This window comes from Diceros bicornis, chromosome 19, assembly GCF_020826845.1.
Source record: "Diceros bicornis minor isolate mBicDic1 chromosome 19, mDicBic1.mat.cur, whole genome shotgun sequence".
NCBI lineage: Eukaryota > Metazoa > Chordata > Mammalia > Perissodactyla > Rhinocerotidae > Diceros > Diceros bicornis.
In genome coordinates, this window is record NC_080758.1 from 31,983,244 (window position 1) to 32,003,397 (window position 20,154).

The 20,154-nt window shown below is 38.2% G+C and overlaps 1 protein-coding gene across 2 annotated transcripts in view; it reads left to right on the forward strand.

The window, feature by feature from the left end:
• ATRN (attractin) overlaps positions 1–20,154 on the forward strand; it is a 167,528-nt gene that overhangs the window by 95,200 nt on the left and 52,174 nt on the right. For both annotated transcript variants that reach the window (XM_058563122.1, XM_058563123.1), the window contains exons 19-23: positions 7,679–7,816; positions 10,542–10,635; positions 12,557–12,609; positions 15,920–16,014; positions 18,592–18,670. In XM_058563122.1, the coding sequence (XP_058419105.1) occupies positions 7,679–7,816; positions 10,542–10,635; positions 12,557–12,609; positions 15,920–16,014; positions 18,592–18,670 (459 nt within the window). The remainder of the gene's footprint in view (positions 1–7,678; positions 7,817–10,541; positions 10,636–12,556; positions 12,610–15,919; positions 16,015–18,591; positions 18,671–20,154) is intronic.

Here is a 20,154-nt window from a genome sequence, read left to right on the forward strand (position 1 = left end):
ATGTTTTCATTATAAAAAATTAAATATTACAGATGTATATAAAATTAAAACTGGAATTTCTCTTCTCATCTCCAGTTCTTCATAGAGGTAAAAACTTATAACAATTTGATATAGATACTGTTACCGAACCAAAGTGGGTCTGCTTCTTGGTGAGTTGACATCAAAGCCTTCACCAGAAGTAGTTGTCACACAAAGTAAGATTTATTTGCAGCAAATAGAGGCCATAGGGAATCGTTTCCAAAGCTGTGGCACCTGAGCAAGGGAAAGCAGGGGTCTTTTATTTTAGATGGGGAATGAATATTCAAAAGGGAGAGGTGGGTATTTGCGTGGGCTTAATTGGAAAACATGCTTCCACATACATCAGATGTTATGGTAATAAGGCCTAAACTCCTCCTGGGGTGGAGATCTTAACATTAAAATGAAGCAAAGGTCATCTCTTGTGGTGGGATTTGGACCGATTCAGGGTGGTTGGTGGTTGTGTCTCTTAACATAACTAAAAAAACAATTTGGAGAAACAATTAAGTGCTTCTGAAACCTCCTTTAAGTTACTTGGGGCAATTAATTGGTGACAGTACCTCCAGAAATACCAATGTATATTTTTAAAAATAAAAAATACTATGTATATGATATATATTGTTCTACAGTTTGCTTTTTACTTAAAAATACATCATGGCAATGGTTGAGGGAAAAATTAAAAATAAAATCTGCCAACCCAGAAGTTCCTATCCACAAATACAGGAAAGAACGAAGGAAAATAGTTTCATTATTGAATAAGCGTTAAATCAGACTGTGGTACACATTACAGACAGTCCACTAATGAGATTGCAAAGACAGAGAGACATCTCACCCTTGTAAATAGCCAAGCGTATACAATCCATTATATCCATGTTATCAAGATGAACAATCACTTCTCCTCATGTGAGAGAATTTGACAGCACCATTTGCTATACATTCATTCATAATTCATCCTAAATTCACCTGGTAATTGGGGTGGCCACTTGTGTTAGTTAATTGCCTTTATCCAAAGAAAAAATAAAACTTCTTTTATCTTTATGGCAAGCAGGTTATTATAGCTTGGCACAATGCACTTAGGCTAAATTCCCAAAATGACAAGGAGATGGGGTGCTGTCTTCCTTGATGTTTACATTTCAAAGAGATGGCTCCCAGGCCGTTAAGAAAAACATTCCTGGATTGTAGTGCTGACAAAAGGCAAAAGGTTTTTTAAAAATTTACGTATCAAAGGAACAGAGGAAGGATTTATAAATGCAGGTTTTTCTTAATGAAATGCTCTAAGAAAAGGGAGAGGGGAAAAAGATCACTCTCTTTTGGCAAGAGGATAAATTCATCTTACATACCTGCTTGCCTCCCTCTCTCCTTCCCTCTCTCCCCCTCTCCCTTTTCCCCTCTCCTGCCCTCTTCCCTCCCTCCCTCTCCCTCTCTCCCTTTCCTTCCCTTCTCCACTGGTTGGTTCAAGAAGGGATAGACTATGATCTGGCCTAAAGCCTGGGCCTAGACCTACTGGGAAGGCTGCCCTAAGAAACCAACCCTGATAAATTGGCGTTTGATTCAGACTTTCTGTAAATACTCAAGAATGTGTTGGTGGGCTTCCAGAACAGTTGGGAGAGGCTAGGCAGGTGCAAAGACTCCCAAGAGGTTAGTGGGTAAGAACTTCTCCAAAAGCCTGTCAGATACTGCCAGTGACAACAGAGCTCCTTGTGAGGACTTCTGTAAGGGAAAGACCACTATTAACAAAGATAAAAGGCATGAGACAGACTGGGAGAAAATATTTGCAGCGTATGTAACAAATGATTATCATCCAGAGTATGTAAACCTCCACGCTCCAGAAAAAAAGCTAACTGTCAACCCAACAGAAAAAGTAGGCAAAGGGTGTAAAGAAGTCATTCTCAGAATAAGAAGTAGAGAAAATAGGGAAATACAAAATAAAATGAGAAACCAGTTTTTTATCTGCCAAACTGGAATAAATTTTCTGTGTTCCCTTTTTTCCTAAGATTTTAGAGAATCTACAACTCTATTTCTAATCTACTAGTAGTTTAATTAAAATGTTTAAATCTGTGCTTTTCCATTAATGTCAAGAATATATCAGGCGAGTTGACAACCTACAGAATGGGAGAAAATATTTACAAATTATGTATCTGATAAGAGTCTAATGTCCAGGATGCGTAAAGAACTTTTAAAACTCAGCAATAAAAAGACAACTTAATTAAGAACTGGGTAAAGGATTTAAATAGACATATCTCCAAAGAAGATATGTGAATGGCCAATAAGCATGTGAAAAGATGCTCAACATCATTTGAGAAATTGGAACCCTCATATGTTGCTGGTGGGAATGTAAAATGGTGTAGCCACTTTGGAAAACAGTTTGTCGGTTTCTCAAAAAAGTTAAGCATCGAGTTATATCATATGGCCCAGTGTATACCCAAGAGAACTGAAAACATATGCCTGTATGAGCATTGTATGTGAATGCTCATAGTAGCATTATTCATAATAGGCAAAAGTGGAAACAGTCCACATGTCTGTCAACTGGTGAATGGATAAACAAATGTGATATATTATTACAGTGGAGTACTATTTGGCAATAAAAAGGAATGAAGTACCGACATATTCTACAACATGGATGAACCTCAAAAACATGCTACGTATAAGCAGCCAGATGCAAAGACTAAATATTGTATGATACCATTTATATGAAACGTCCAAACAAGGGTAAATATATAGTGATAGAAAATAGATTAGTGATTGCCTACGGCTGAGGGTGGAAATGAGGGATAATGGGCATGAGATTTTCCAAAGTAGCTGCACCATGTTTCACTCTCACTAGCGATGTGAAAAGGTTCACATTTCTCCACATCCTCACCAGCACTTGTGTCTGTCTGTCTTTTTGATTGTAGTTGTTCTAGTGGATGAGAAATGGTATCTCATTGTAGTTTTGATTTGTGTTTCACTAATGACTAATGAAATTGAGCATTTTATTGGCCGTTTGTATGTCTTCTTTGGAGAAATAGCTATTCAAATTCTTTGCCCTTTTTTAAATTGCATTATTTGTCTTTTTATTATTGACCTATAAGAGTTCTTTATGAATTCTAGATGCAAGTTCCTTATTGGATATATGATTTGCAAATATTTTCTCCCGATCTGTGGGTTTCTTTTTACTTTCTTGATGGTATCTTTTGAAATAAAAAAGTTTTAAATTTTGTAAGTCCAACATATCAGTGTTTTTCTTTTATCTCATGTGTTTGTTTTCTGTCTCATGTGCTTTTGGTATTGTATCTAAAAAATCATTGCCTAACTAACCCAAGATTACAAAGATTTACTCTGTGTTTTCTTTTTAGAATTTCATAGATTTATCTCATATTTAGATCCATGATCCATTTTGAGTTAATTTTTGTATATGGTCTGAGTTAGGGGTCGAAATTCATCTTTTTGCATGTGGATATACCATTGTCCTTGCACCATTTGTTGAAAAGACTATTTTTTTACCATTGAATTTTCTTGGCACATTTGTTGAAAATCAGTTGACTGTAAATGTATGAACTTATTTCTGGGCTCTCATTTCTATTCCGTTGACCTATGGATCTGTCCTTATGCCAGTATCACCTTGTTTTGATTACTGTAGCTTTGTAGTAAGTTTTGAAATTGGGAAGTCTGGGTCCTCCAACTTTGTTCTTATTTTTCTAGATTGTTGTGGCTATTCTGGGTTCTTTGCGTTTCCATATGAGTTTTAAGTTGAGCTTGTCAATTTTGGCAACAACATCAACAAAAAACCAGCTGATATTTGATAGGGATTGTGTTAAATGTATAGATCAGTTTGGGGTGTGTTGCCATCTTAACAATATTAAGCCTTCTACTTTATGAACCTGGAACGTCTTTCTGTTTCTTTAGTTCTTTACTTTCTTTCAGCAATGTTTTATAGTTTTCAATGTACATACCCTGCACTTATTTTGTTAAATTTACTATACAAAGTATTTTATTCTTCTTCATGGTATTGTGAGTGGAATTATCTTCATTTCATTTCTGATTGTTCATTGCTAGTGTATAGAAATACAATTGATTTTTGTATGTTGATTTTGTATCATGTAACCTTGCTGAACTCATTTAATATTTCTATCACTTTTTTAGTGGATTTCTTAGGGTTTTCTACATATAAGATTATATTGTCTGCTAAGAAAGCTAGTTTTACTTTTCCTTTTCCAATATGGATACCTTTTTTGTTTTTTTTCCTGTAAGGAAGATCAGCCCTGAGCTAACATCCGATGCCAATCCTCCTCTTTTTGCTGAGGAAAACTGGCCCTGGGCTAACATCTGTGCCCATCTTCCTCCACTTTATATGGGACGCTGCCACAGCATGGCCTGACAAGCGGTACATCGGTGCTTGCCCGGGATCTGCACCTGAGCTGCCAGCAGTAGAGCGCGCGCACTTAACTGCTATGCCACAGGGCCGGCCCTTGGATACCTTTGTTTAAATTTATTTTTTGGGGCTAATTGGCCTGGCTAGAAACTCTAGTACAATGTTGAATAAAAGTGGTGAGAGTGGACATCATTGTCCATGATGTCAAGATTAGGACATCATGTTCCTAATCTTAGGGGGAAAGAAATTAGTCTTTCTCCATTAAGTATGATGTTGGCTTTAGGTTTTTCGTACTTGCCCTTTATCAGGTTGAGAAATTTTCCTTCTATTCCTAGTTTTTTTGAGGGTTTTTGTCATAATTGGGTGCTGGATTTTGTCAAATGCTTTTTCTGTATCTATTGCAGTGATCATGTGGTTTTTGTTCTTTAGTCTGTTAATCCTATGGATTACATTAATTGATTTAAGGATGTTAAACCAGCCTTGTATTCCTGGGATAAAGCCCATTTGCTCATGATATATAATCCTTTTTAATGTGTTGCTGGATTCAGTTTGCTAGTTGGGGATTTTGTGTCTATATTCATGAGGGATATGGGTCTGTTTTGTAGTTTTGTTTCTTGTGATGACTGTTTGGCTTTGGTATCAGGGTAGTACTGGCTTCATGGAATGAGTTGGGAAGTATTCTGTCTTCCTCTATTTACTGGAAGAGTTTCTGAAGGATTGGCATTAATTCTTCTTTAAGTGTTGATAGAATTCACCAGTGAAGCCATCTGGGCCTGGACTTTTCTTTGTGGGAAGAATTTTTATTGTTAATTCAATCTCTTTACTTATTACAGGTCTATTCAGATTTTCTATTTTTGCTTGATGGTTTTGGTAATCTGTGTTTTTCTAGGAATTTGTTTCATCTAAGTTATCAAATTTGTTGGCATACACTTGTTCACAGTATTTTCTTGCAGATAGTTTTTTAGCTATATGTATTCTCCTGTTTAACCTAGTGAGAGTTTTTTGTGTTGTGTCTGATTTTGTTTTATCTTTTTTCATTTTGCAAGATCTCCTTTGTGAGATTTTTTTGAGAGCTTGCTTTCTTATTTGATGGATGCAGTAATTTCTCAAGCCTCTTAGAATATAGTAAAATTAGTATTTTTCATTCTCTTAAGTTTCTTGCATTAACCCTTCCTTCAGGGTTGGTTGCTCTGCGTGTTTATCCAGGTGGTGCTTTTAGGTTGATAATTTTCTTATATTGGTGGCTCTTTGAGGTTAATTTGTATATATAACTGACTGTCTAGATTTATTAGTATTGGCCAATATTGGGTGTTCTGAGCTGTTGTGAAGGTGTGGTGTGATGTCCTAAGGATGAGGCTGGCTGGCCAGCCACAGGGTCCTCCAGCTCTGGTCTGCTCTGATGCTGTTGAGTGGTCTGTGTTCCTCCCTCAGTAGAGGAAAGAAGGAGCAATGGACTAGGTGCCTAGATGCATTTGGCATGTTCATGGTTGTGCAAAGTGCCTCCTCTGCGGGGTGTTACGGCAACCTGAAGATAGCTAGGGCATTGCCTTGATTTTCCTTTCTGAACCCAACCTCCCCCACCCCCCAACTCCACAGAACCATCCTTTCCTAATGCAGCCCCTAGACAGATGCCTCACCCAGCTGTTGAGCAGGCACAGAGCAGGTCCTGAGTCACTCACTACCTGCTCTCTTGAGCCTGCTCTGTCTCCTTGCCTCTGCTGGATTTTTCAGGTGGCAATTGGTAAAGTGCATCTAATCACTTTGGCAGTCCCCTCCTTCTCCTACATTAGGATACAGGTGTCTCAACTCCCCTTTTTCTGTCAGATTGACCCAATCTGCTTTATAATTTCTAGAATCCTCAGTCCTTCCGAAGTATCTCTAAATACTTCTGATAGAACCTTTTCCTCTTATCTCACACTCCTATTGACTTATCCTTATATTTACATTTCTTCTGTAATTTCAGTGGGATTTTGAAGGGGAAGAGAGAGACGAGCATTTGTTCAATCTTTTTATCTTGAACCAGAATACAAATTTTTTTGGTAAATGATTTCAGGTGTTACATTTTCTTTGTGTGTTGTGTTGCCCTATTGCTATATATACAGTTGCTCATCTTCACGGGAACAACGTGTATATCCCACACGTCATGAGTAATTTTGGTGCAATAGTAACTGATGTAGTCATTTTTAAGTTTTCAACTGCAGTCTATATGGAACAACTCAGATGCCTATGGGGATGGGGTAGAAAACAGGTGGGTAAACAGAACAGGTACAAGGGTACCGAAAGCTGCTGAGGTCGTGAAAAACTGCATCACGTCAATCAACTAAGACAGATCTGCAAAAGTTGCTAAGAGTAGATCTTAAATATTTTTACCACAAAAAAGTAATGGTAGTTATGTGACGTGATGCAGGTGTTAGAACTAACAGCTACGGTGATAATCATTTTGCAATATATAAGTGTATCAGATCAACACATTGTACACCTTAAATTTAGAAAATGTTATATGTCAGTTGTATCTCAATAAAGCTGGGGGAGAAAAGATCTGCTTACAGTGGCACAGGTTGTGCACTATGTGAATGGCCTCACGCGGGGTCTGCAGTGCACAGCCTGCGCGCCTGTCCTGAGCAGTCCCGATAGGTCCAGACTTTGTATGTCTTTCTAATTGTAAAGTCCTATGTACATGAGGAATCTTAGTAATTCCATTTATGGAAATGTTTATATATAAAGATAGTTATTTTTCTAAAAATGAAAAATTGAAAGCCAACTAAATATCAGAATGTAAGGAAGTGGTTAAATAACTATTATAATTCATAGAAATCATTCTGCCATTTAAAGTTTTGTTTATGATAGATGAAATAATGTAAAATAATTATCATCTAAGTAAAAAAGTCATAATTGAACATTAATATGAACACAGCTGTGTAAAACTGTATAGAAAAAATACTGGAAGGAAAGATTCCAAATGTGAAGAGTGATCTCTGGGTGGTGGAATTGTATATGATATTCCCCCCTTTCCTTATATTTTTCAGATTTACTCTCATGAGCTTATATTGTTTTTTACAATGAATAACAACAAAAAGTATCTTTTTAATGACTATGGACTTTCACCTTGCTGTAATATATTTCTGATTTTCCTGGACTAGCTCTTTTTTGATATTTTGATCTTATTTCTCAAACTAGTTTTCAGTGGGCCAGTTTTGATGGTTTTGTATTTAGAGGCAATGAGGAACTTAAATAGATAATTACAAATAAATCCTGTTCTACTTACTCCATTTCTGCCATGGGACAGGCCTCTTAAAATTCTTTTTCTTTCAGCTTGCCAGTGCAACGGCCACAGCAAATGCGTTAATCAAAGTATCTGTGAGAAGTGTGAGAACCTGACCACTGGCAAGAACTGCGAGACCTGTATATCTGGCTTCTATGGTGATCCCACCAACGGGGGAAAATGTCAGCGTAAGTCAAATCCATCAGGGTTGCTGATTGCAGACCAAGTGGAACACAGTGCTTCTATTTGACTTGAATATCTAGAAAGGAAAAAGCCACTTGGTTAGATACTGCATTTCTGAAGTCATACTTGTCAGGAGCTCAGCTGAGCCTGGGAGAGAGTGAGCAGAGCTGCCAAGTGTCAGAGTAGCAGGTTAAAGCAACAAGCCAAAAATGAAAGAGTTAAGCCTTTAATCACTTCCTGTGGTGGTATAAGCAAGAGGCTTAAACCAGAGAAAGCACTGACCCGCCTTGTTCCATTTTCCCTCCTGCAATGGCACGCTGGTTGAGCGTCAGAAGGATCAGCACAGACATGGTGAGGCTCACTGTTGAGAGAGCCTGAGCAGAAGTCTCCAGCAAAAACCTTTTATGGAGACTGGGTTGGGGAGGGAGAGTGGAGGGAAGGGCTAGGAGTGGAAAAGTCCTGGGGACTGAGTCAGAGTGGGGAAAGTGTCTTCAAGGCTTACCCCTCCTCCCACATAAGGAGTCTCAGCAGAAGCATCTGAAGAAGGCCTCTGCCCAAGGCCTCAGACAAAGAGCCCTAGGAATGAAGGCACCTGAGCTGGGAATGCAAATATGTGAAGGAGGTGGCTCACCAGAGGGTCCTGAGACCTCGACTGCAGCTCCCACCAGAGACTGCCAGGCGCTGGCTGTGCACCCAGGCTGGTGTGGGGAGGGCAGCTTTCCCTGTGAGGCCTGCCAGGGAAACCTTTATAATTGCCTGTGGTTGGGAAAAGAAAATCACACATAGATTTTTAGTCAGGAGCCAGACTCAGTATTTCTATTAAAATTTAAATAGTCCCACGTTTCCCCATACATGTCAAATAGATTCCTGCAAGCAATAGGGCATTTTATTGTTAGAATGTTAATTATATATTTTTTAAACGACAAGTGATACCGATGAACAGTTTTTTAGTTTGTTCTAGTTTCCAGTGGAAAGACCCTTCAGGTTCTGAGCAGGAAAATAAATAAGAAAGAAAAATCTCTACCTACTCCCCAAATCCCACCTCCAGACTTATTAGCATGGCCCTCAGAGCAGCCAGGAGAAAGCTAGTGTTCCAGTGTGTATCCCTTAACCTCTCTGGGGTTCAGTTTCCTCATCTGTAAAGTGGGGATAATACGGGAGTTGTTGAAATGAAAGCGGACAGAGCAGTGCGTGACATGTAGTCAGCACTCAATAGATGTGAGCAGTTACTATTACTCTTCTAATGTCATTTCTCACCACTCTTAGATAAAATGTCTTGCTCAGATTAAAAGGTATACAGTAAAAATATTTTTCCTGCTCTTTGTGAATGATCTTCATCCTTAGATAGTAATCAGAGTACCTGACATTATTGAATGGTAAACGTCTACGAGGCATTGTGCTGGCAGCCACCCAACACATAAGTGCTTTTATTATCCCCAAGATGAAGTAACCTGCCCAGGGTCTCACTGCGAGATGTGCCCACACTGGGAACCACATCCAGGATGTGTGACTTTAACTGCTGGGCCTGGTTGTGCCTCCGGGTGCCATCATCCCCATATCTGCATCAAAGGATAATAGCTATGATTTATTGAATGCTTAGTGTGTTTCATTCATGTATTATCTCATTTAATCCTCACAACAACACTATGAGATGGGACTGTTATTATCCCCATCTTATGGACGAGGAAACTGAGACTTAGGTTAAATAGCATGCCCACAGTTACACAGGAGCTAAGTGGAGAGGATGAATTCAAACCCAGGCAAACTGACTTCAGGCCTCTGCTTTTTACTGGTGCACTGCACCCCGTTTCCGTGGTCAACAGAACCAAGAGTTGAACACTCATGTTTCTGACTCCAGCATCCATTCTCTTAACCAGTGCACTGTTGTAAATTTCACAGGTTTCTTTGGGTGATTTTTTTTTTTCCTCTGAATTTATTTTAAAAGTACACCTATCTCCAGCCTAATGCCTTTAATTTATTTGGAATAAATTATTCAGAAAAACGGTGTAAAGTAAAAAGGCATTGAGCAAAAAGACTCATTTATTTCAACTGAAGCATAAAATTTGTCATAGCTCACACTTATGTGTTGGATAAAAAAGGTGGAGATGTGTTGATGGCTAGAGGAGAGAGATGATAAGAGTTGTTTTCTGTGAAGGCTAAAAAAACATCTAGGCAAGGGTGGTGAGTCCTGAAGAGCCTCTAAAACACTGACATGCCATTGGAATACCACCCCAGAGCTGGGCCGTGGTATGATTTGAAATGTGGCCATTGTGGAGAAGGCACCTCAACTGAGATGGGACGCACCCCTTCCCTCAGGGGCACTCATTGCTCAGGGTGTCTCCATTGGACCAGGGAGTGTGTCTGTGTCCCCACAACTCGGAGCCTGGCACACTGGAGATGCCTCGTAAATATTTATTGAATGAATGAAAGAATCAAAATAGGGAAAAACGGAGTCTATTGAAAAGATCAAAATAGCGATTGCTTCAGATGGCAGTGGAAATCGGCATTCTCTTTCCTCAGGTCCTGTGACTTTGGCTCCTTTAATGTTGCCTTTACATTATTTGAGATAAATCATTAGCTAAAAAACATGAATCTTACCCATTAAATGCTTTTGTTTTATTCCGTCTTTCCTGTCGAATCCAATTCAGATAAAATTTGTTTTAGGAAAAATCTCTGATAGTAGTAATCTTTTAAGCAATTGTGACCTCCATTCATTTTCTTTCTCCCCAGCATGCAAGTGCAATGGGCACGCGTCACTGTGCAATACCAATACGGGCAAGTGCTTCTGCACCACCAAGGGCGTCAAGGGGGACGAGTGCCAGCTGTGAGTACCACACTCCCAGGACCCCTGCTGCAGGCCATGCCTGGGTTTAGTGGGTCACGCCAGGTCAGCTGGGTCTGTACCGCCAGGGAGGGCCGAGAGGCTATGAAACTGCTGAACCCTGAGAACTACCCTCTTCCCTGTGCCTTGTTGCCATGAGCTCTAAGAGATCCTGAGTGAGTGATTTGGAATTTTGCCCTTTCTACTTCAGACAGGTCTAATTTGGTTGCCCTCCATACTGAGCATGTCATCAGTTTAGCAGCAATTCCTTAATGGCTCTTTTAATTCACACTTTTTTATGTTTGAGTGACACTGACATTTTCTGGGTTGCTGACTTCGATTAGTCTTTTAATTTCAGCAGCTACTTGATTTTTGTCATGCCAGGAGATGGCACCCTTTCCCAAAGATAGAGTTGAAAGAGCTGGTATTCCAGGACAGTATTTTATTTGGTATTTTGGTTGTCTGATAGTGGAGATGATCCTCTGGCCTTTAACACATCCCTCCCTGTTCTAGTATTTTCCTCGATGAAGTGTGTTAGACGTCTTCCAGGGAAGAGTCTGGGGTCCCCGTTCCTGAGAATGCAAACAAGATCAGCCAGACTTGGGGTTTCAGCCCTGGCTGTGCCTCCACTGAGCAGGGTGCTCTTGAGACAGATCACTTAGCTGCACTGAGCCTTGGTTTCCCCATCTGTCACAGTGAGACTAGTGATAATTGTTTTTAGTGTCCTGGTGAGTGGAAACAAGAGAATTGTTCCCCAACTAATATACGCGGAAAACCTCATAAAACACGTGCTCCAGGTTTACTCCTCTCAAGAAGAGACTTAAGGAAAAAATGTTAGTAGTGTCAAAACATTGAGCTGATAATGCAGATACAAGCAGATACATCATTGGTAAACTTTGTTTTTCTTAAAGAACACTAGTAATAATGTCACCAGTGATGGAGACATCAGTAGTGGTGTTCGGGAGGGAATTGCTCTGTCTACAGTTTATAGTTTACACTACTGTTTACATTTACTGGTTTCATGGTGCCTTAAAGCCAATAAGTGAAGAAAAGTCTAATCAAAGATTAAATTTAACTTTCAGATCCAGGTTCCTTTAAACAGAAAAATATAATAGTGCAAAATTAGTCACTCCTGCCCTCAGTTAGGGTATACAATAAAGAAATGAGGTGTAGGTCCAGTGAAAGACTTTCTCTTTAAGAGATTTTAGATATAAGCTGGTGCTAAAAATCCCCCTGGATAAAAGGACACAATATCCCTGTACTATTTATCTGGGAAAAGTGCTTGCCCCAAGCTTCCCCCTCCTTTCCTCATAGTGCATAGCTATGGTGCCTGCCTAAATGGCTTTGTGAAGTGGGAGACTGGGTTTTGCTGATGTTCATAGATGATATCTGTAGGGAAATTAATAATTCTTTTTGACTAGAACTTATTTTTTTCCTCCAGAGTGTTGAACCATGTTCAAGGGTTTAAAAAAAACAAAAACGTGATTCTTTGTGTTTAGCCTTCTGTCACTTGTATTTAAAGAACAGGATCAATTTATCCAGAGAGAACAGGAAAGAAGTTCGAGAAATGAATATTTGAAAAATGTTTTAACTGAACTTCTAGAAGAATATTTAGTCCACAGAAAAGTGAAAATGTGTTTTTCATGATAATAAATAGGATCTAGATTGATTATATTTGGATTTGTATAATGTGTTTTGGCAAATGTTTATCACTTGTTGGTGTGAACTGCTTGGGCAGTCAGCATTGTAAATGAATGCAAACTCTCGTTAGTCCACCTGATCTGAGTAACAGTGAAGAATGTAATTATATTGACTCAGAACTGTTTGTGGTTTATTTAAAAGGATCTGCTTGATTTTAAAATGAATGTGGATTCTGTTTTAGCTAGCAATAGAAAATAATCTTCACTTTCTTCCCCTCCTCTAGATGTGAAGTAGAAAATCGATACCAGGGAAACCCTCTCAAAGGAACATGTTATTGTAAGTTTTCCTGCAGTTCTTATTTGTCTAGAAGCAAAGTAGTTCAATAAAACTTCTTTAACATGGTTTGAGAATGGTAAGTGCTATAGGAATATAGCAACTACCCATGGAAGTGTCTCCTAATTTGATGGTTTACATTCTGTTAAGTTTACTAGTTGTATGAACACTATTTTAAGCTGTTTTAATTGTGGTTGTGGTTTATGTTACTGTGTCTATGGCAGATATCAGGAGAGAGTACAGAGATACATGTCTCTGGCTTCCCTTGTTTACATTCTCTTGAAACTTTATTTCATTTGCCATTACCTGGTTGAGGTCACCAACCTCAAACTTGGATCAACCTTTGATCTATATCCTATATATCGTATATTTTAGGATATAGATCAAAACCAGAATTCTTAAAATATAGTTTGTTATCATTCTCTCTGAAACTTATTTGTGTTATACCACCTCATTAGGAACTACTATATAGAATAAAATATCTAATGATTAAGTTACAGTGAAAGGTAAATCTGGTGAGGTAACCAGGTCCTTATGGGTAAATGCATTTTGTCCTGTAGGAGAACACACATAGTAAGCTAGATTATGGAACCAGAGAAAAAGGAGTTAATGTTTTGGCATATTCGCTATAATTATATACCTGCTTTCCCGAGTTGAACAGCAGCCCCTCAAAATTCATGTCCATCTGGAACGTGTAAATGTTGCATATATAACTGCTAGAAGAAAACAGGAGAAAAACTTCATGACCTTGGGTAGGGGACAGTTCTTAGACATGATTCCAAAAGCACAATTCATAAAAGAAAAAGTTGATTAATGAGACTTTATCAAAATTTAAAACTTGCATTTTAAAAAAACACCATTAATGGCCAGCCCGATGGCATAGCGGTTAAGTTTGCACGCTCTGCTTCAGTGGCCCAGGGTTCACAGGTTTGGATCCTGGGCGCAGACCTACGCACTGCTTGTCAAGCCATGCTGTGGCTGGTGTCCCACATATAAAAAATAGAGGAGGATGGGCACAGATGTTAGCTCAGGGCCAATCTTCCTCAGCAAAAAGAGGAGGATTGGCAACAGATGTTAGCTTGGGGCTAATCTTCCTCACCGAAACAAACAAAAAAACCATTAAAAAAATAAAAAACAAGCCACAGACTAGAGAAAATGTTTGCAAATCATATATTTGATAAAGAGCTTATATCCAGCATATACAAAGAACTCTTACAACTGAATAAGGAGGCATTTCCAGTTAAAAACAGGCCAAGATTTGAATAAACATTTCACCAAAGAAAGTATATGAATGGCCAACAAGCACATTAAAAAATGCTTAACATCATTAGACATTTGGGATATGTGTATTAAAACAACAATGAGACACACCCCTAGATGACTAGAATCAAAAGCCAATACCGTGGCTTAATAGAAGACAACTGGATTCTCACATCTGCTCTACATTCAATCTGTTGCAATACGTCTCTTTGGTTAAAGTAGATGGAAAAAACCCTGGCCTCACCAGACATACTATTGGAAAAGAATGGAGTATTTTAATAACCTTTTCAGATAATTATGGCTATTATTCTTTGATACCATACCAAAACCAGACAACTGGTCATTTCTTAAAGGTTAGTTACAGTGTGGAACCTGAAACCACATCAATGAATTTATTATAATCTGTTACATTAAAATCTATCTGTCTTGAAACATAAAAGCCAATACGAAGTTTTAGCAGTGATGTGGAGAAACTGGAACCTTTATGCATTCTTTGTGAGAATGTAAAATGGTATAGCTGCTTTGGAAAACCATTTGACAGTTTCTTAAACAGTTAAAAATAAACTTACCAACAACTCCCCATTTCCCTCTTCCCCCAGCCCCTGGCAACCACCGTTCTACTTTCTGTCTCTATGAATTTGACTACTCTAGGTACCTCATATAAGTGGAATTATACAGTATTTGTCTTTTTGTGACTAGCTTATTTCGTTTAGCATAATGGTTCATCCATGTTGTAGCCGGTGTCAGAATTTCCTTCCTTTTTAAGGCTGAGTAATATTCCATTGTATGTATATACCACATTTTGTTTATCCATTCGTCTGTCGGTGGACACTTGGCTTGCTTCCACCTTTCAGCTGTTGTGAATAATAGCTATCTATGATCCATTTGGCTGCTATGAACATGGATGTACAAATAACTCTTCAAGATCTTGCTTTCAGTTCTTTTGGGTACATACCCAGAATTGGAATTGCTGGATCATTTGGTAATTCTTCGTTTAATTTTTGAGGAATTTCCATACTAGTTTCCACAGCAGCTACACCATTTTACGTAGCCACCAGCAGTGCATAAGAGTTCAAATTTCTCCACATCCTCACCAACACTTGTTATTTTCTGTTTTTTAATAGTAGCCATCCTAATGGGTGTGAGGATGTATCTCATTGTGTTTTTTATTTGCATTTCCCTAGTGATTAGTGATGTTGAACATCTTTTCATGTGCTTATTGGCCATTCATATATCATCTTTGGAGAAATATGTATTCAAGTCCTTTGCCCATTTTTATTTATTTATTTTTTTGGGAGGAAGATTAGCCCTGAGCTAACATCTGTCGCCAATCCTCGTCTTTTTGCCGAGGAAGACTGGCCCTGTGCTAACATCCATGCCCATCTTCCTCCACTTTATGTGGAACGCCGCCACAGCGTGGTTTGACAAGTGGTGCCTTGGTGCGCGCCCGGGTTCCAAACCTGGGCTGCCAGCAGCGGAGCGCGCACACTTAACTGGTACGCCACGGGGCCGGCCCCGCCTTTGCCCATTTTTAAATTGGGTTGTTTGTTTTTTTGTTGTTGAATCTTAAAATAGACTTTTTAGAATTAAATTATACCATCTTTGGCCAGTAGACTTTCTTTCAAGCGTGTTCTTTTGCTAAGTCACATTAGTATTTGAATGCTTTCTAAAATAAGATAACCAAGGTGCATATTCCTTGCCCCAGACCTGGAATCAACCATTTTTCCATGGAGTCTTGGTTCCTTTTATACCATTAATTTATAGCTTTCTATCCTTAAGCAAAACTTAGCATGAATAGATGTTCAATTAGTATTTGTGGGCGAATTAGGTTGGAACCTAAAATCTCAACCAGGGTCATGATATAAGGAGGTTTTGGTGGGTTAACCCAAATAAAATGATAGTGCTCACAGACTTGATTTCTAGTCCCTGCATATTGAGCCAAAAGTACTTTGCTGGCTATTGAATATTTATGAGAAAATCAGTGTGTATCTCAGAGACCTGTTCTGTTTTGTTTTGTTTCAATTTTTAAATATGCATTTCTTTCTTTCCATAGATACTCTTCTTATTGACTATCAGTTTACTTTTAGCCTATCCCAGGAAGATGACCGCTATTACACAGCCATCAATTTTGTGGCTACACCTGATGAAGTAAGATTTTAAAAGTCTTCTTACTTTGTTTTGAATTTGTACGGGTCTTTTTCTTGGTCATTATGGACAGAAGCTCTGTCTTAGCAGTGGTCTCCAGAGTGGAGTATGCAGGATGTTGTTTACAGGTACAGGAAAGAAATATTAGAATCTACATTTTATTTATTTTCTATCTAAAAGGCAAGAACAGTGTTGGGTTAAGATTTACCAGGATCTGATATACAGACTGACATTGAGTCCACACGTACTTGGTTTACCCATCAGCCCATCGCAGCCCCATACAGAAAAGGAGAGGAGACTGCAAGGGGAACTCCCCTGCCAGAGGAGCAGGTGGCAGAGCCCAGATTTACTCTCTCAAAATGGACCAGAGGCTCAAAAAGTACCTGCAGAGAAAGTATGAGTTGAAATTAATGCCGGTGATGCAAGGAAGGTGGCAGAGGTGACACTTCTGCTCCTAGAATGAGTTCTTAGTCTCATTAGGAGGTAAAAACAGTGGCGGTTTATTTGGGTACAACAAGAAGTCAGCCAGAAATAATTGCAATTATTAAGACGATTATTTGAAATGTGGTTTTATATCTGCTGTCGTTCATGATGAACCCCCAACCAGCCATAAGGTATTAGCTCGTGGTGGAAGGGAGCCAACATAGCATACCCATTTAAAAGTGAAACATCTAAAACATGAGGACATACCTGTAAGATTTATTCAATGAAATATAAAGTCATTCAATATTCACTTCAATATGTAATGAAATTTTACTAAACTTGATGACGAATTATTTAGGAGCCTCTTTGGAGGTTTCTTATTTCTCATCAACATACACAAAGCCATTGACCATTACAACATTCCTGTCACAATAAATATGCCAAATAATGCATAGAAAACAATATGACGATAGCCAATGTGTATTCCTTTGTTAACAAATGTTATCAGCAAACATTACTGAATTAAAAAAAAAAATCAATAGTAGAACAAAGTCCACAATGTAAGGTGTTTGCTGTGCAATTAAATGAAAGTAAGATGTGTTTTTTATGTTCCATTTCAATGATAAAAATAAGAGATGTACTAGAAAAGAAACAGTCTCATGAGTGAATAGCTTTTTAAGTAAAAATAATAAATGACTTTCAATGAAAATATTTTGTGGAAAAACTGTGTAGGCATATCATTTGAGTGGCTGTGTTGACTGGAATTTAAAAAAAAAGATTTTGCGGTAACATTACAGCAAAAGTACCACACATGAAATTTATTTACTACCTTATTCGTAAGCAAGTGGTTGAAGTGTTCAGTCCTTCAGGATGTAATTGATGCTGTTAATTTTATTTTAAATAATCATGGTAGACTCTTTGTGATACTTCTTAATGAGGTGGGGAGTGACCATGAAAATCTTTGGGCTTCTTTGGAGTTCCCTGTTTATCTTATGACAGAGTATTTAATAGCGTTATACAATATGTATGTTCTGTGTTTTACAAAAGCACTAGAATTTCGAGTTTATTAATCCTTTCCATGGAAAGAAGTAATTGTTAGTAATGTGCTGCCAGCAAATATTAAAAATAAATAAATAGATACTTGAGCTGTCCTTTAAAGAGAAAGGTGAGGTTTTAAACTATCAAAACAACACCCTTAAAAATCTTAATTTTCTAACCTGTTTTAAGATCTTTCAAAATGAAGAATTTCGGCAGGATTGGATCCATTTCTAATATATAAATATACAAAATCTGATTCATTTGCAAAAACAATTCTCTAACCCCAAGAAAGAGATTTATTAGCCAGATTTCAGTGAAAACTAAAAATCAGTGTTATAATTTCCCCAGCATGGCCAACAGTGCACTTCTTCCAGTTGACTCCACACATTTCTCAGAGATAGCTTTTTCAGTCATTGAAACCAAGAATCAAAATGAATTAAAGTAGCTCTTCAAATTGCTGTCTCTCTACTTGGTAAACAAGGTTTTCAAAGCTAGTAAAGCATATTCAATCATATTTCTCTTGAAATAATATTTTTAGTGAGAGAAAAATATTTTTGAAATCATGAATGAATACAAATTATTTCTATTTAGTTTATTGTAGCTTTATATGCTTTTTTTTTTTTTAGCCATTTCCATTTTGGAGAACTTTACACTGTATATAATCCATCAGTTAAGAAGTACATAGGTTTTATTTTTAAACACATAAATTGGGGCACTTGATCAAGTGCTTTACTGATAGGAGTGGGCTCTCCAGATGTTTGGAAACAGCTGCCCAGAGGATCCTTAGGAGGCTGACTCTGCTAACATAGGTCCTAGGATGTAAGTCACTGTGCTCTGGTGAGGGTCTTTTTAAAAGATCCTTTTTCATGGAGTTAGGCATTTGATAAAGCATTAAATTCCATATGCTGTAATGGGAGGGAAATGAAATTTATTTGGGGTATATTGCTTATATTGGTTAGAAATTTTGCTAACTCTTTAAGTGTGAGTTCCTCTTAAGACATTGTAAAATACTTGTTTTATCATTAAGAAAGTTGAAAGTAACAAAATGTAATTACTGCTTTATTTTAAAATCTGGGAAATTTTATAATTAATTTTCTAATTATCTGCACCTCTCATCAGCAAAACCGGGATTTGGACATGTTCATCAATGCCTCCAAAAACTTCAACCTCAACATCACCTGGGCCCCCAGTTTCTCAGGTAAAGACATACCTAGAGAAGACCTTCTGAGTGGAGGTAATAGATTGAGAAATGTAGGAGTTGAGAAAGGGGGCTCTGGAGACAGACAGATGGGTTTGAATCCTGCTTTTGCCACTTATTAGCTGGGAGACCTTGAGCAAGTATCTAAACCCCTCTCTAGACCTTCGGGTTATTCATTGTAAAGAAAATCTCCTAGAATTGTTGTGTAGATTAAATTAGGTTCTACATGCTAGTGGCTACTGTGATATCAGGCTCAGTGCATGCTCACTACCCCAGCCCTACTGCCACCACTAGTACCACTGCTGCAGCTGCTGCTCTATCATCATTATCCACATCCATGCTTCCGAAGTGAAAAATGACTCATGGTTTCAAGAAACAGAAACATTTTAAAGAATGAGATTTTAGTAGGTACAGGGAAGTGTACTTTGAAAATTAAATCAAGCTCTAAGAGCACGGCTTTTTCTGTCTTGCTTCTCTTATATGATTCACTAAAGATCTGTTGGGCAGAAAATCTACTAAAGAAATAGAGTGGTGGAGGAAGATGGGCATGATTGTTAGCCCAGGGCCAGTCTTCCTCAGCAAAAAAAGGAGGAGGATTGGCAGATGTTAACACAGGGCTGATCTCCTCACAAAAAAACAAAAAGAAGTAGAGTGGGCCTAATGTAGTGGTTAAGAACATAGCTTGACAGACCTGGGTTTGAATTCTGCCTGTTACTTACTATGCTGTTGGGCAAGTTACTTGAGCTTTCCGAGCCAATTTCCTTGTGTATAAAATGGGATAATAAAAACACCTCACCATGTAGAGTGTAGAGATAATAAATGAAATACTCAATGTAGTGCTTGAAACTTGGTAAATTCTTACTAAATGAGAATTTAGCTATATTTCACCATCATTATTACTATTACAATATTTTTTGGTCAAAACATGATGAGTTAGACTGATACAAAATAAGAACGTTACCTTTGCACATCACTTTATAGTTATCATGTCTTAAAAGATTGTATAGAATTCAGGAAAAGTTCAGAAACTTGCAGTGAGGAGAGACATTTAAGAAGATGTCTGAATTATTGGAGCATTTGTCTGGAAAAAGGCAGCCTCTCTGAGCGTGTGAATGATTTGCAAAGACTGTCTCAATGAGGACCTGACAGTCTGGGCTCTAGTCATAGGATTTAACTCAGACATGGGGAAAGTCCATTTCATGAATCTTTATAGACACTAGAATTCCTGGCTAAGGGAGAATATGGAATGTTGAAGGACTGTGTGGGAATAGGATGGGTTTATACCACATTGGAGGGACTTAAATACAGTTGTAGCTGGTAGCAGAAGGGACTGAGTGACATTTCTTGCTCTTTCGTCTCCGCTACTGTTGAGACTTAAGGTCACTGCTAGTTAGGAAGTGAGGGGTGAATCAGTGTGCCTGGTATAGGGGATCTGAGCACTGCCAAACAGATGTAAAGGGGAAATGCAAAGAAATTGAAGTGTT